A 17143-nucleotide genomic window follows, 5' to 3' on the forward strand; every position below is an offset into this window, starting at 1 on the left:
CATGTGCCTGTATTACCTCCCTACAATGCCTGGGCATGCTCCTGATCAGGTGGCTGATGGTCTACTGAGGGATGTCCTCTCAGACTTGGACTAAAGCATGCGCCAACTCCTGGACAGTCTGTGGTGCAACGTGGTGTTGGTGGATGGAGCAGGACAAGATGTCCCAGATGTGCTCAATTGGATTAATGTCTGGGGAACGGGCGGGCCAGTCCATAGCATCAATGCTTTCCTCTTGCAGGAACTGCTGACACACTCCAGCCATATGAGGTCTAGCCTCGTCTTGCATTAGGAGGAACCCAGGGCCAACTGCACCAGCATATGGTCTCACAAGGGGTCTGAGGATCTCATCTCGGTACCTAAGGGCACAGTCAGGCTACCTCTGGCAAGCACATGGAGGGCTGTGTGGCCCCCCAAAATAAATGCCACCCCACACTATTACTGACCCACAGCCAAACCGGTCATGCTGGAGGATCTTGCAGGCAGCAGAACGTTCTCCACGTCGTCTCTCTCTCAGACTCTGTCACATATGCTCAGTGTGAACCTGCTTTCATCTGTGAAGAGCACAGGGTGCCAGTGGCGAATATACCAATCTTGGTGTTCTCTGGCAAATGCCAAACATCCTGCACGGTATTGGACTGTAAGTACAACCCCCACTTATGGACATCGGGCCCTCATACCAGCCTCATGGAGTCTGTTTCTGACCGTCTGAGTGGACATATGCACATTTGTGGCCTCCTGGAGGTCATTTTACATGGCTCTGGCAGTGCTCCTCCTTGCACAAAGTCAGAGGTAGCCGTCCTGCTGCTGGGTTGTTGCCCTCCTACGGCCTCCTTCACGTCTCCTGATTAGTGATGAGTACATAGGACATATTCGAATTCGCGATATTTTTGGCGAATATATGGACGAATATTTGTCATTATATAACAAATATTCGTTATTACGAATATATATCACTATATTCTAAATATTTGTGAAATCGCAAAGTGCCCATATATTTGCAGTAAAAATTACCATTTCGAATATTCACGCTCAACACTACTCCTGATGTACTGGCCTGTCTCCTGGTGGTGCCTCCATACTCTGGAAACTATGCTAACAGACACAGCAAACCTTCTTGCCACAGCTCGCATTTATGTGCCATCCTGGATGAGCTGCACTACCTGAGCCACTTGTGTGGGTTGTAGACTCCGTCTCATGCTACCACTAGAGTGAAAGCACCACCAGCATTCAAAAGTGACCAAAACACCAGCCAGGAAGCATAGGAACGGAGAAGTGGTCTGTGGTCACCACCTGCAGAACCACTCCTTTATTGAAGGTGTCTTGCTAATTGCCTATAATTTCCACCTGTTGTCTGTTCCATTTGCACAACAGCATGTGAAATTGATTGTCAATCAGTGTTGCTTCCTGAGTGGACAGTGTGATTTCACAGAAGTGTGATTGACTTGGTGTTACATTGTGTTGTTTAAGTGTTCCCTTTATTTTTTGAGCAGTGAAACTGAAACCTTTGTTTGTTATGTTCTTGCTTTAGTTCCCTTCCCTATGTTTCCAGTGGAATTGTATAATTGGCCTGCAAACTAGCATGATATTCATCACAGCCCCAAGGCTTAGGAGTTAGACTGTCCTAACATTGTTCTTATTGTCATTCAGGATCCATCTTATTTACGCTGTCCATCTGTATACATATTCTTTTGCAGGTCTGCTGTAAGTCTTTGTATCTAATATGTATCATGTGCTTGGTAACTGTCATTTTACTCACTCTGCACATTTGTTTGTATTTGTTGTTCGACAAAAACTTGATAAATCGCCATTGGAACAAAAGAAGCATAGCGAATGGGTAATTGCAGCGGCCCTCATTACACGGTACATTCTGAAGTATGTTCCCAGTACTACACATAGCTTTGTCCCATTGTCTTGCCTGGGACTGAAACATGGTAATCTTCTATAAAAAGTTTGGCCATGTGTCTAGTAAACAATAAAGATTCCACAGGGGATTTCTGTGCACCATAGCGCACTAGGCCAATCTGAAATGGATGGCCTATCCTAAGGATAGGCCTTTAATATTTAATGCAGAGATGTAGAAAAAATGGAGCACTCACCTGGTCTTGATGTAGAAAACTTCTTTATTGCATCAAATAAATCTTGGCGTTTTCATGGAGTGCGGGAGAGCGGACAGGAACAGGGAAGTGGGGGAGTGGGAGGTGCGACGGTCCGTATTGCGCAATCAGCGCTTCGTCAGGCCCCTACTAGGGGCCTGATGAAGCGCTAATTGTGCGATACGGACCATCGCCCCTCCTACTCCCCCACTTCTCTGCTCCTGTCCGCTCTCCCGCACTCCATGAAAATGCCAAGATTTATTTGATGCAATAAAGAAGTTTTCTACATCAAGACCAGGTAAGTGCTCCATTTTTTCTACATCTCTGCATTGGATATAGACTTCCCCTTATATGTGAGCACCTGAATGGTCATGCACCTGCAGGAGTTAAGTCAATATTCCAATATATGAAGTAGCAGTGCCGGGTACCTTCTATATTGGATTGATCTTTAATATTTAAGTCCAGGAAATCCTTAAAGTATATCCGTCGCCAACAAAAACTTTTGAAATAATGTAGATAATACCATTATATGTATCTTTGTAATTTACACTGATTAAAAAAAAGTGTATATTTTTGGGTGAAAAATGCTGTCCCTGCAGCTATTATCTGTGTGTGTCTATGAGGAGTCCAAAAACAGGAAATGAGGGCAGGACAAGCAGGGCTCTGTGCAGGCTCCTGGCTTGCCAATCATCCTGCTTTGTGAGCCAGGGGCGTGTAATAGAGCCTCAGTGTGCAGAGCCCTGCTTGTCCTTAGTGTACAGAGCCCTGCTTGTCAACCCTCACTTTCTGTATTTGGACTCCTCATAGAGATACACAAACAATAGCTGTAGGGACAAAAATTTACAAATTTTTTTAACAAATGTTTATTACAAATATACATATAATGGTATTATCTACTTTATATAAAAAGTTTTAGTTGATGACAGGAATACTTTAAAGAATTCTGTCCAGGACACATGCCTCAATGTAAGCGGTGTGGCTCCTTGACTTCTCACTCTGGGTGCCCCTAAAATAACCCCATTTATGTCAATTTAGGTATCAGCTTTCCAGCACCTACTTAGAAAATCTGCCAGAACTTTTGGAGTAAACAAACTAGCAGAATAAAAACTCAAAGCACAAATAGTTCCAATGGTTATAGCAAGCAAATTCTACCATGTCTACTGTGGAACAGTGGTACTAAATGGTTTAACTGAACTCGTCCCAGGTCCCTCTGGATCTTGCACCAAGACAGAGCTACAATAAATTATATAAATGACATGTGTCTGGCTTTACACAATTTGACCTAACACCTGTGTTTTTCAGTCTTGTGATTCTATGGATCTATACTACGGTATACTAAGTGCATCGGTAATTGCTGAGAATTCATTATAATATCTCACCGGTCGTAATCCATCACAGCTATTAACAGGCTGATCTGATCAATATTTTCTGGCGGTACATCAAATACTATGGCTTCATTATAAACAGGATTTAATGTATTCCTCTTCGTAGATGTTTTCCTTTTCTTCAGCCTCCTCCCTTCACACATTATTGACACCTTCACATAGGGATCTATAAAAAAAATGAGGGATAAATGCTCTGTTAGTCATACTGAATAGCTGTCAGCACAGTAACCTTTTGTAGTATGTTACCTCTGTACATGTTACTTTTGATCTTTCTACAAGTGACAGTTCAATTGTTCCTTGTGAAAGAAATCTGAACTCCACTTTTGGTTCTGTCCTACTATTAATCCAAATTTACCTTTCTGTAACTGAGATCAGACCAGACCAAACAAAAATCTGGAATTACCCGTTACCATACTCATAGGAAACGTATGCCTGAAGAGCTAACTGGAAAACAAGGAAAAAATTAAAGGGGTTGTCCGGACCTATTAAAAACATTAAGGGCTTATATTAGATTTAAAAAAAGAGGAAAAAAAAAAGGATACTCCCTTGCCTAATCCCTACATACTGTTGGTCTGACAAAGCCAATTCCACAGTGATCAGCACCTTCTGGACCACACCCCAACACAAATACAATATCCTGTTTAGCCAATGATCTAGACATGAACCGACAGAATGGTGCTAGTGGGGCAGGGGGTTTAGGCAGGCGAGAATCCTTTCAATTGTTAAGCCAATATAAGCCCTTTAAAAAAAATGTGCTGTACCACCCCTTTAGAATTATAAAACCATCAGGGTTATATAAGAGGTTTGTTCCATTCTGATGTTTTCAGAATTGTCAGAGCACTCTCTATGGCTCAGAAAGAACACATTGTACAAAAACAATGCATAGGCCTAATTATAATATCGTACTGTTCTGTGTATTCATGTTTATGCCTATAATATCCGTGGTTACAGACTACAAACAATGTGTAGTCTGATCCTGCAGTCACATGCCCTCTCTTCTACTGCCTGCAGGTTAACAATCAAAATGGGCAAATGAAGTGGAAAATACATGACTGCAGGATCTGACCATACAGGTTTTTCTTGTAATGTGTAATCATGGAGGGTTTATAACTCTGCATAGAAACTGTATACTCAATAGGATAGTGTATTTTTAATTAAGACAATTTGTTATTATTATTTATTAGATGCATTGGCACAATGGTTGCAAAGGTGGATGTAGCCATTAAGGGGGTTAGAAAGATGTAAGAAAATAAGAGTTAAGTAATTTGTAGGAAATCTCTTTCCATATTCATAAGAACATTATTTACAAAATCTTATCAAACAGAATTAAACAGAGACATAAGACTGAACTGAATGAATATGAATGAGATTTAGCAATCTCTGTTTATGTGATTTTGCAATTTAAATGACTGATGTCAGGCAGCCGCATACATCGAATTAATAAGAAAAATTAATACAAAGATTTTCGCATCTCATGATGGTTCAAACTTTTATTAATTAGTGTACCATTGGAAACTTTTCATGAAGATACAAAATATAGGAAAGTATAAAAGTGTGAACTGGAACTGCTAATATTCCCAATCTCATGTTCAAGGTAAATATTAGTCTTCCCTTGGATGTCTAAGGTTCTTTTGGCTTCTGTGGATAGATCGTAGACAAGCTTCAAGGAAGAGAACGCAGGATTTCCAGGCGCTGAATGCACCAACACAGGAGTAGGTAACAAAAGTAGTTCAATATACCATCATGCAACGCATTTCACAACACAAATGCAGCAGCAGCAAAGATGCCTGAGGAAGCAGTGTTTGCGCTGTGAAACACATTGCATGATGGTCTATTAAGATACTTTTGTTACCTACTCCTGTATTGGTCCGTTCAGCACCTGGAAATCCTGCTTTCTCTTTCTTGAAGCTTGTCCATGATCTATCCATTGTATCTGGGCAGGAGGGCTGCGGAAGGATCATACTTTTCCTGATACTCTTTTCCATTGTTGTGTATGAATGGCACAACACACTGGGGTAAGCACAAGCCATAAAATGCGGATCCCATTACTTTTTTTTTTTTTTTTGAACATGTGTCTGCACTCTTCCCCACCCCCTCAGCCCAACCCTATATAAGTAATAGTTAGCTACACATGGGCCTTTTCTTTCCTGGCAGCCTCCCAGTTTGACTGGGAGAGCATGGTAAGTGTGCCGTAACATCCTGTTCACACTGGTGTGGTGCTGTGCGGCGTCCGATGCTGCCGTGGCGCCGTGTCTGCGGGGAGGTGCGACCCATGGACTGGTTTGAGTGGCATTGGGGCCGCTCTGCCAGTGGGTCTTTCCCCCTGTGGGCATTGGTGTCGCGGCGGTGGTGGTCACCGCCCAGTGCTACACCATTTTATGCTAGGGACGTTAGGGACCCACTCTCAATAGGTGGCCTTGACGTGGCGAGTGGGCTTTGTACTTTTTGATCAAAACGTATATACTAACAACCTGTTAGTTTTTGAAATTATGCTGAGAAGCAATTAGATCATTGTGCAAGATTGTAGATGTGCACCATGTCTGTTTTCTACCTGAATTCCCATTACCTTGCTGGTTTATACTATGGAGCACTCTCTCCTTGTCTCTTGGCATGTGTGGCATAGTTTCCCACTCTATCACTATGAAGAATGCCTAAAACACCTTAGAGCTCTGTGAAGTGTCTAAACCACTGTAACACTGGTGGTTTGCAGCTGCCAGAGACGGTTTTAAGCCATTTGGGGCCGCATGTATGCACAGGCTGTTTCTTTAAGTGTCTGTGCACGTCCCTGAATCCTGTCCTCATCTAATCCCTGCTAGTGCTTCCTTTGTTTCCTGAGCAATAGTGTAGTTTGTCTACAGTGAAGCTGTCTGATCTGTTCCTGTCCTGAGTACCTGTGTTTTACCCAAAAATGTTACCTGATTTTGCCACTTTCTGATCCTGCTTGCACCTTCCTGATTCTCATTCTATTGCATGACCTGGATTGACGACCACGCCTCTGTCTGCTGATCACGCCTGCTCCACCTCTCTGCATCTGATCTCAGCTGTTCTAACAGCTCCAGCTCAGCTATATCACCAAGTCTGCTCAGCATCATCAGACTCTGTGCTGCGCTAATACCATCTATAGCGTCAGCTTGCCCCACCTGCCTGTATACTTGGTGCTTGGCACCAAGGTGTTCGGGCCCACCTGGTTTTACTCTATAGAATACCTAACACATATTAAAGCTATGTAAAGTTTGTAAATCACATTAAAGGGGTATTCCAGGAAAAAAACTTTTTTTTATATATATCAACTGACTCCAGAAAGATAAATAGATTTGTAACTTACTTCTATTAAAAAATCTTAATCCTTTCAGTACTTATGAGCTTCTGAAGTTAAGGTTGTTCTTTTCTGTCTAAGTGCTCTCTGATGACACGGGAAATGCCCAGTTTAGAAGAGGTTTGCTATGGGGATTTGCTTCTAAACTGGGTGTTTCCCGAGACATGTGTCATCAGAGAGCACTTAGACAGAAAAGAACAACCTTAACTTCAGAAGCTCATAAGTACTGAAAGGATTAAGATTTTTTAATAGAAGTAATTTACAAATCTGTTCAACTTTCTGGAGCCAGTTGATATATATATATATATATATATATATATATATATATATAAAAGTTTTTTCCTGGATAACCCCTTTAAAACCATGTAGAGTGTCTGAACCACCTTAGAGCACTGTGGATTACTTGCTCCGTCTATTAACCAGATTTTTGATAGAATATATAAGATTAAAAAAAGATCTTTTCATGTAAGAGCTTCTCTAATTCTTTCTTGCCATTTAAAGTCCTTTGGAAAACACTGTCTTGTATACTGAGAAGCTTCAGGTCATCAAAGCAAAAGCAATACAACTTACATAATGGTATCACAGCCTCTTTGACTATACATTTGTAAGAAAGAGTGGGTACTTCTTTGTTCTTATATATACAATATATATGGATTGTCAAATAATATCTTCAGGATTTGACATCTTGGATCATCCACTTTTAGACATTAAACAGCTTACATTAACAGGGTACTCAACCCCAGGTGCAGTTGTGCACCTACGCTGGGGTGGAGCTCCTGCACTTGTGGTTCGTTGCTATGGGCGATCCCCAGCATAATATGCATACAATGAAGGATGCCTGCAAACAGTCACAAGTGCCCCAATGGCATCCTACACCAGATAAACGTGTGGATGCATGAAATTTAAACATTAAACAACTACATCGATGTGGTCTGAAATGGCAGGCGATCCTCAAACCCCAAGTGCAGTTGTGCACTTACGCTTGGGTGGAGGTCCTGCATTTGTGGACCACAATATAGGTTCACTACTGTGGTAGATGTAAACAATGACATTAACTAATCCTCAAAACTGATGTAAAATTGAGACATTAGCCAGTATATCCTTATATGAAGGATGTACCTGAGCCCGCACACCAACGCCAAGGTTTCTCAAGTGGTACGGGACCTAACACTAACCTACCTGTGCCGGATAAGGAAACCAGGAACCAAATTACAGCAGCATTAGGTCCGACTTGTAGACTGCTCCCAGGTTAACTCTAGTGTTACTAAGCACACATACAATGGGAGGAGGGAGAGACAGGCTACAAGCCCCACCCTGGTTGGCTAATATAGTGCAAGCCTCACAGGTGAATGCACCCTTTTTATCATATTGGGTAGCATTAAGGTTTCACCTGTGAGGCCGCCACTATATTAGCCAACCAGGGTGGGGCTTGTAGCCTGTCTCTCCCCCCTCCCATTGTATGTGTGCTTAGCCATACTGGAGTTAAACCTGGGAGCAGTCTACAAGTCTAATGTTGCTGTAATTTGGTTCCTGGTTTAGCTTATCCGGCACAGGTAGGTTAGTGTTAGGTCCCGTACCACTTGAGAAACCTTGGCGTTGGTGTGCGGGCTCAGGTACATCCTTCATATAAGGATATACTGGCTAATGTCTCAATTTTACATCAGTTTTGAGGATTAGTTATTGTCATTGATTACATCTACCACAGTAGTGAACCTATATTGTGGTCCACAAATGCAGGACCTCCACCCCAGCGTAAGTGCACAACTGCACTTGGGGTTGAGGATCGCCTGCCATTTCAGACCACATCAATGTAATCATCCACTTTTAGTCATATATCCTTTTATCTTAATTTTGTGTTTATGTAGATGGAACCACGGTGTAATAGACCAAAGTGAAACTAAAAGTACACTGCAATACAATAGCATTGCAGTGTACTGAATTAAAAAGTAAAAATTTTAATATTGGTCATAAGTGTACAGTAACCTCATAAACACCTCCAAGTGGTGACTAAGGGCAAACAGAATTTTCTGTTTAAGGTAATTACCGTATATAGAACTCCATATTAGGCCTCTGTGATCCAAAGTGAAACTAAATGTGCACTGCAATACAAAGTAAGTGAGGGTGGAACTAGCACTCCTCTGTGCTCACTCCTGTCCAATCAGGCTGCATCATGAAAAGAGAGAGGAGAGTGTTACAGAGCAGCCTGCAGTGATTGGATGAAGAGACAGCACAGCAGACTCAGGGAGGAGGAGTGATGCAGAGTGAGGACACGACCCCTACAAAGCACAGAATGACAAACTAATTTAGCAACAGATAGGTATTTGGGAGAGAAATATAGGTGCTAGACACATTTTTGTGGAATATGACAGGTACTCTAATTTTCATGGGAGCTCATGTGACTGACAGTGATAGTTGTGAGATAGCTGTTTCTTCTCTTTTACAGACTGAAGTTAGAGAAGTATGGAGCACAAATAGGTTATAAGAGAATTTGGTATTGTTAAGAGTTCATATTTGTCTAAACAGGAGTGTAAATCATTCAACTAAAAGTGGCAAAAGATCTGGAGATCATCTTAATTAAATAAAGGGGTTATCCACCATAGGGGATTTTAGTACGTACCTGGCAGGCAGTAATGGACATGCTTAGGAAGGATCTGAGCTTGTCTTGGGGCTAAATGGCTATGTCATGAGATTACCATAACACTGTGGCTAGCTTTTTGTGAACTTGTATTTCCTGTTTGACTTTTGTTTTTTTGACTACAAATCCCACGATGCCATTTTCCTCCCTCCCACACATCAGCCACCCCACCCATTGAAACAAAAGACCTGTGGTTTTCAATCAAGGTTCCTACAGTTGTTGCATTAGTTGCAGATTGATCCCTCCACCCATTGAAGCAGACAGGCTCCCTGTCATCAGCTGACTAGTGAGTCAGGTCTCGGCCGCATTGCAAGCTGGGAAAAATCAGAGACAACAGTCATTTTGTATGCTGGTAAAAATAAATAGTGGGGTGAATATCACGTAAGAATTGTGATAAAACCGTCACACACAGGTACAGACATTATATTATGAACTATACTAACTTTACAGCCCCTGTAGCATAGTCAAATAAAAAAAAACCCGGAATACCCCTTTAAAGGTAAATTAATTGTTACGCCGAGCGCTCCGGGTCCCCGCTCCTCCCCGGAGCGCTCGCTACACTCTCGTTACTGCAGCGCCCCGGTCAGATCCACTGACCGGGTGCGCTGCGATACCGCCTCCAGCCGGGATGCGATTCGCGATGCGGGTGGCGCCCACTCGCGATGCGCACCCCGGCTCCCGTACCTGACTCGCTCTCCGTCGGTCCTGTCCCGGCGCGCGCGGCCCCGCTCCCTAGGGCGCGCGCGCGCCGGGTCTCTGCGATTTAAAGGGCCACTGCGCCGCTGATTGGCGCAGTGGTTCTAATTAGTGTGTTCACCTGTGCACTCCATATATATACCTCACTTCCCCTGCACTCCCTCGCCGGATCTTGTTGCCCTTGTGCCTAGTGAAAGCGTTCCCTTGTGTGTTCCTAGCCTGTGTTCCAGACCTCCTGCCGTTGCCCCTGACTACGATCCTTGCTGCCTGCCCCGACCTTCTGCTACGTCCGACCTTGCTTCTGTCTACTCCCTTGTACCGCGCCTATCTTCAGCAGTCAGAGAGGTTGAGCCGTTGCTAGTGGATACGACCTGGTCACTACCGCCGCAGCAAGACCATCCCGCTTTGCGGCGGGCTCTGGTGAATACCAGTAGTGACTTAGAACCGATCCACTAGCACGGTCCACGCCAATCCCTCTCTGGCACAGAGGATCCACCTCCTGCCAGCCGGCATCGTGACAGTAGATCCGGCCATGGATCCCGCTGAAGTACCTCTGCCAGTTGTCGCTGACCTCACCACGGTGGTCGCCCAGCAGTCACAACAGATAGCGCAACAAGGCCACCAGCTGTCTCAACTGACCGTGATGCTACAGCAGCTACTACCACAGCTTCAGCAATCATCTCCTCCGCCAGCTCCTGCACCTCCTCCGCAGCGAGTGGCCGCTTCAGGCCTACGACTATCCTTGCCGGACAAATTTGATGGGGACTCTAAGTTTTGCCGTGGCTTTCTTTCACAATGTTCCCTGCACTTGGAGATGATGTCGGACCAGTTTCCTACTGAAAGGTCTATGGTGGCTTTCGTAGTCAGCCTTCTGTCTGGAAAAGCTCTGTCATGGGCCACACCGCTCTGGGACCGCAATGACCCCGTCACTGCCTCTGTACACTCCTTCTTCTCGGAAATTCGTAGTGTCTTTGAGGAACCTGCCCGAGCCTCCTCTGCTGAGACTGCCCTGCTGAACCTGGTCCAGGGTAATTCTTCCGTTGGCGAGTACGCCATACAATTCCGTACTCTTGCTTCTGAACTATCCTGGAATAATGAGGCCCTCTGCGCGACCTTTAAAAAAGGCCTATCCAGCAACATTAAAGATGTTCTGGCCGCACGAGAAATTCCTGCTAATCTACATGAACTCATTCATCTTGCCACTCGCATTGACATGCGTTTTTCCGAAAGGCGTCAGGAGCTCCGCCAGGATATGGACTTTGTTCGCACGAGGCGTTTTTTCTCCCCGGCTCCTCTCTCCTCTGGTCCTTTGCAATCCGTTCCTGTGCCTCCCGCCGTGGAGGCTATGCAAGTTGACCGGTCTCGCCTGACACCTCAAGAGAGGACACGACGCCGCATGGAGAATCTCTGCCTGTACTGTGCCGGTACCGAACACTTCCTGAAGGATTGTCCTATCCGTCCTCCCCACCTGGAAAGACGCACGCTGACTCCGCACAAAGGTGAGACAGTTCTTGATGTCTACTCTGCTTCTCCACGCCTTACTGTGCCTGTGCGGATATCTGCATCTACCTTCTCCTTCTCTACTATGGCCTTCTTGGATTCCGGATCTGCAGGAAACTTTATTTTGGCCTCTCTCATCAACAGGTTCAACATCCCGGTAACCAGTCTCGCCAGGCCCCTCTACATCAATTGTGTTAACAATGAAAAATTGGACTGTACCATACGTTACCGCACGGAGCCCCTTCTAATGTGCATCGGACCTCATCAAGAAAAAATTGAGTTCTTGGTCCTCCCCAATTGCACTTCCGAAATTCTCCTTGGACTACAGTGGCTCCAACGCCATTCCCCAACCCTGGATTGGTCCACGGGGGAGATCAAGAGCTGGGGTATCTCTTGTTTCAAGGACTGCCTTAAACCGGTTCCCAGTACTCCCTGCCGTGACCCTGTGGTTCCCCCTGTAACCGGTCTCCCTAAGGCCTATATGGACTTTGCTGATGTGTTTTGCAAAAAACAAGCTGAGACTCTACCTCCTCACAGGCCTTATGACTGTCCTATTGACCTCCTCCCGGGCACTACTCCACCCCGGGGCAGAATTTATCCTCTGTCCGCCCCAGAGACTCTTGCTATGTCTGAGTACATCCAGGAAAATTTAAAAAAGGGGTTTATCCGCAAATCCTCCTCTCCTGCCGGAGCTGGATTTTTCTTTGTGTCCAAAAAAGATGGCTCCCTACGTCCTTGCATTGACTACCGCGGTCTTAATAAAATCACGGTAAAGAACCGCTACCCTCTACCTCTTATCTCTGAACTCTTTGATCGCCTCCAAGGTGCCCACATCTTTACCAAACTGGACTTAAGAGGTGCTTATAATCTCATCCGCATCAGGGAGGGGGATGAATGGAAAACGGCATTTAACACTAGAGATGGACACTTTGAGTATCTGGTCATGCCCTTTGGCCTGTGCAACGCCCCTGCCGTCTTCAAAGACTTTGTTAATGAAATTTTTCGTGATCTCTTATATTCCTGTGTTGTTGTGTATCTGGACGATATTCTGATTTTTTCTGCCAACCTAGAAGAACACCGCCAGCATGTCCGCATGGTTCTTCAGAGACTTCGTGACAATCAACTTTATGCCAAAATGGAGAAATGTCTGTTTGAATGTCAATCTCTTCCTTTCCTAGGATACTTGGTCTCTGGCCAGGGACTACAAATGGATCCAGACAAACTCTCTGCCGTCTTAGATTGGCCACGCCCCTCCGGACTCCGTGCTATCCAACGTTTTTTGGGGTTCGCCAATTATTACAGACAATTTATTCCACATTTTTCCACCATTGTGGCTCCTATCGTGGCTTTAACCAAGAAGAATGCCAATCCTAAGTCCTGGCCTCCTCAAGCGGAAGACGCCTTTAAACAGCTCAAGTCGGCCTTTTCTTCTGCTCCCGTGCTCTCCAGACCTGACCCATCTAAACCCTTCCTATTGGAGGTTGATGCCTCCTCAGTAGGAGCTGGAGCGGTTCTTCTACAAAAAAATTCTTCCGGGCATGCTGTTACCTGTGGTTTTTTTTCTAGGACCTTCTCTCCGGCGGAGAGGAACTACTCCATCGGGGATTGAGAGCTACTGGCCATTAAATTAGCACTTGAGGAATGGAGGCATCTGCTGGAGGGATCTAAATTTCCAGTTATTATTTACACCGATCACAAGAATCTCTCCTATCTCCAGTCTGCCCAACGGCTGAATCCTCGCCAGGCCAGGTGGTCTCTGTTCTTTGCCCGGTTTAATTTTGAAATTCACTTTCGCCCTGCCGATAAGAACATCAGGGCCGATGCTCTCTCTCGTTCCTCGGATGCCTCGGAAGTAGAGCTCTCTCCGCAACACATCATTCCTCCTGACTGCCTGATCTCCACTTCTCCAGCCTCCATCAGGCAAACTCCTCCAGGGAAGACCTTCGTCTCTCCACGCCAACGCCTCGGAATCCTCAAATGGGGTCACTCCTCCCATCTCGCAGGCCATGCGGGCATCAAGAAATCCGTGCAACTCATCTCTCGTTTCTATTGGTGGCCGACTCTGGAGACGGATGTTGTTGATTTTGTGCGGGCCTGCACTGTCTGTGCCCGGGACAAGACTCCTCGCCAGAAGCCTGCTGGTCTCCTTCACCCTCTGCCTGTCCCCGAACAGCCTTGGTCTCTGATTGGTATGGACTTTATTACAGACTTACCCCCATCCCGTGGCAACACTGTTGTTTGGGTGGTCGTTGATCGATTTTCCAAGATGGCACATTTTATTCCTCTTCCTGGTCTTCCTTCAGCGCCTCAGTTGGCAAAACAATTTTTTGTACACATTTTTCGTCTTCACGGGTTGCCCACGCAGATCGTCTCGGATAGAGGCGTCCAATTCGTGTCTAAATTCTGGAGGGCTCTCTGTAAACAACTCAAGATTAAATTAAACTTTTCTTCTGCTTATCATCCTCAATCCAATGGGCAAGTAGAAAGAATTAACCAGGTCCTGGGTGATTATTTACGGCATTTTGTTTCCTCCCGCCAGGATGACTGGGCAGATCTTCTACCATGGGCCGAATTCTCGTATAACTTCAGAGTCTCTGAATCTTCTTCCAAATCCCCATTTTTCGTGGTGTACGGCCGTCACCCTCTTCCCCCCCTCCCTACTCCCTTGCCCTCTGGTTTGCCCGCTGTGGATGAAATAACTCGTGATCTTTCCACCATATGGAAAGAGACCCAAAATTCTCTTACAGGCTTCATCACGCATGAAGAAGTTTGCCGATAAGAAAAGAAGAGCTCCCCCCATTTTTTCTCCCGGAGACAAGGTATGGCTCTCCGCTAAATATGTCCGCTTCCGTGTTCCCAGCTACAAATTGGGACCACGCTATCTTGGTCCTTTCAAAGTTTTGTGTCAGATTAATCCTGTCTCTTACAAACTTCTTCGTCCTCCTTCTCTTCGTATTCCTAATGCCTTTCATGTCTCTCTTCTTAAACCACTCATCCTCAACCGTTTCTCTCCTAAACTTATTTCTCCCACTCCTGTCTCCGGTTCTTCGGACATCTTTCCTGTAAAGGAGATACTGGCCTCCAAAAAGGTCAGAGGGAAAACCTTTTTTCTGGTTGACTGGGAGGGCTGTGGTCCTGAAGAGAGATCCTGGGAACCTGAGGACAATATCCTAGATAAAAGTCTGGTCCTCAGGTTCTCAGGCTCAAAGAAGAGGGGGAGACCCAAGGGGGGGGGTACTGTTACGCCGAGCGCTCCGGGTCCCCGCTCCTCCCCGGAGCGCTCGCTACACTCTCGTTACTGCAGCGCCCCGGTCAGATCCACTGACCGGGTGCGCTGCGATACCGCCTTCAGCCGGGATGCGATTCGCGATGCGGGTGGCGCCCGCTCGCGATGCGCACCCCGGCTCCCGTACCTGACTCGCTCTCCGTCGGTCCTGTCCCGGCGCGCGCGGCCCCGCTCCCTAGGGCGCGCGCGCGCCGGGTCTCTGCGATTTAAAGGGCCACTGCGCCGCTGATTGGCGCAGTGGTTCTAATTAGTGTGTTCACCTGTGCACTCCATATATATACCTCACTTCCCCTGCACTCCCTCGCCGGATCTTGTTGCCCTTGTGCCTAGTGAAAGCGTTCCCTTGTGTGTTCCTAGCCTGTGTTCCAGACCTCCTGCCGTTGCCCCTGACTACGATCCTTGCTGCCTGCCCCGACCTTCTGCTACGTCCGACCTTGCTTCTGTCTACTCCCTTGTACCGCGCCTATCTTCAGCAGTCAGAGAGGTTGAGCCGTTGCTAGTGGATACGACCTGGTCACTACCGCCGCAGCAAGACCATCCCGCTTTGCGGCGGGCTCTGGTGAATACCAGTAGTGACTTAGAACCGATCCACTAGCACGGTCCACGCCAATCCCTCTCTGGCACAGAGGATCCACCTCCTGCCAGCCGGCATCGTGACATTAATGCCTCAGCCTGTACATGTCAAGCTGGAATTGAAGTTACTGCCAATACCACGGGACTCCCTAGTGTTGAGTGCGAATATGCAAAATGCTAATTTTTACCGCAAATATTGGCACTTCGCGATTTCGCGAATATTTTGAATATAGTGATTTACATTCGTAATGACAAAATATTTATGCAAATATTTATGCGAATATCAGCACTTCCATACTGGGCACTGATCCCTCCCTTCTTTTAGGTGAAAGATATAATCGTGCATGCGCACTATGCGAATTTCATTACAAATTTTTGCATGAAAAAAAAGAGAATGAACATAGCGAATTTTGTGAACATAGGACGAATATTCGTCCATATTTTTGCAAAATATCACAAATTCTAATATGGCCCCTGCCGCTCATCACTACTCCCGACCATGGTTATGTGTGACTTGAGCATATCACAGACTCTGCCTGATGGCTGGAGCAAAAGCCTGAGATTCCCCTACAGTGCTCGTGTACCAGTGCCATAGATCCATCAACTGACACTAGGGGCCCCTCCACCAAAGTATGACCAAGGATGGACACTGTATCGGAGGCAATGATGATACAACAAATATTAGGCTTGCACATATCATCAGATGTACCAGTGACTGCATGGTTCATCCTACCAACCACTCCTGTAAGGCTAACAGGTGGAGACATGATGAGGCGCAGAGCTGTATATGCATATTTTTTTAATGAATGTTAGGATGCATTCTCATTCAAATTAGATTTTAGTCTATTAAAGTGCTCAGGGCCAGTGGAGGGACACATAGGTTTTAGGGCAGCACATATCAGGTAGGGGTGAGCATTTCAGCACAAAATATGGGTCAGAATAGGTGCAGATGCCTCCACTATCTCACCAATCTTTACATAATCCTTTGGGATCTGGGATTTCTTTCAACCACAGCTATCAGGCTCTTAAAGGTCCCCTCTGGCCATAAACTGAATATACTATTATGTGAGAATGCTACTTTTCTGTTAAATTGGATTGAAGTATTTGACACGTGATGGGATATATTTATGTGCTCATGTGGCACCTGGTTATAAGATGTGGCAGAAATTCCATGACTCTTTTATACTGTTTCATGTCATTTAGTCTGGACACTATACTTTATCAAATCCAATAGTATAATATTGGGCTACTAACTACATTTTATAGAAGACTTTGGGGTTTTTAAAGCATATCAATTCAAAGTTACCTTTTATTTTGGGGCTATTGCTCATAGACAACTTTCATGTCTCCCTTTCGATGAGTGATTTTCATTGGCATTTACAACACTCTGATACCAATGGACATTTCACATCATGCGATTCTTTGTCACGTTGCAAAGCATCACATGGTGAGAAACATATGTTGGTATCAGAGTGTTGTCCTCCTATGTATTAGCTATGGAGCATTTAATTCACGAATGCCACGGACCCTATGTTTCTGTAAGGCTGCATTCACACTTTGTTTTTACATTACGGGTGCCGGATCCGGCTGGGGGAGGGGCAAACCGGGCTCTCCCGTACTCCAGCCGTACCAGCGCTGAACTCCATTTACTTTAATGAG

The 17143-nt window shown here is 45.5% G+C and overlaps 1 protein-coding gene across 2 annotated transcripts in view; it reads right to left on the reverse strand.

The window, feature by feature from the left end:
* The window catches only part of SYT9 (synaptotagmin 9), a 289127-nt gene that overhangs the window by 17417 nt on the left and 254567 nt on the right, over window positions 1-17143 (reverse strand). For both annotated transcript variants that reach the window (XR_008845234.1, XM_056526597.1), the window contains exon 5: window positions 3473-3644. Coding sequence is in view for 1 of the 2 variants with exons in the window: in XM_056526597.1 (XP_056382572.1) it covers window positions 3473-3644 (172 nt within the window). In the remaining variant the exon portion in view is untranslated. The remainder of the gene's footprint in view (window positions 1-3472; window positions 3645-17143) is intronic.

This window comes from Hyla sarda, chromosome 6 (genome assembly GCF_029499605.1).
Source record: "Hyla sarda isolate aHylSar1 chromosome 6, aHylSar1.hap1, whole genome shotgun sequence".
Classification (NCBI taxonomy): domain Eukaryota; kingdom Metazoa; phylum Chordata; class Amphibia; order Anura; family Hylidae; genus Hyla; species Hyla sarda.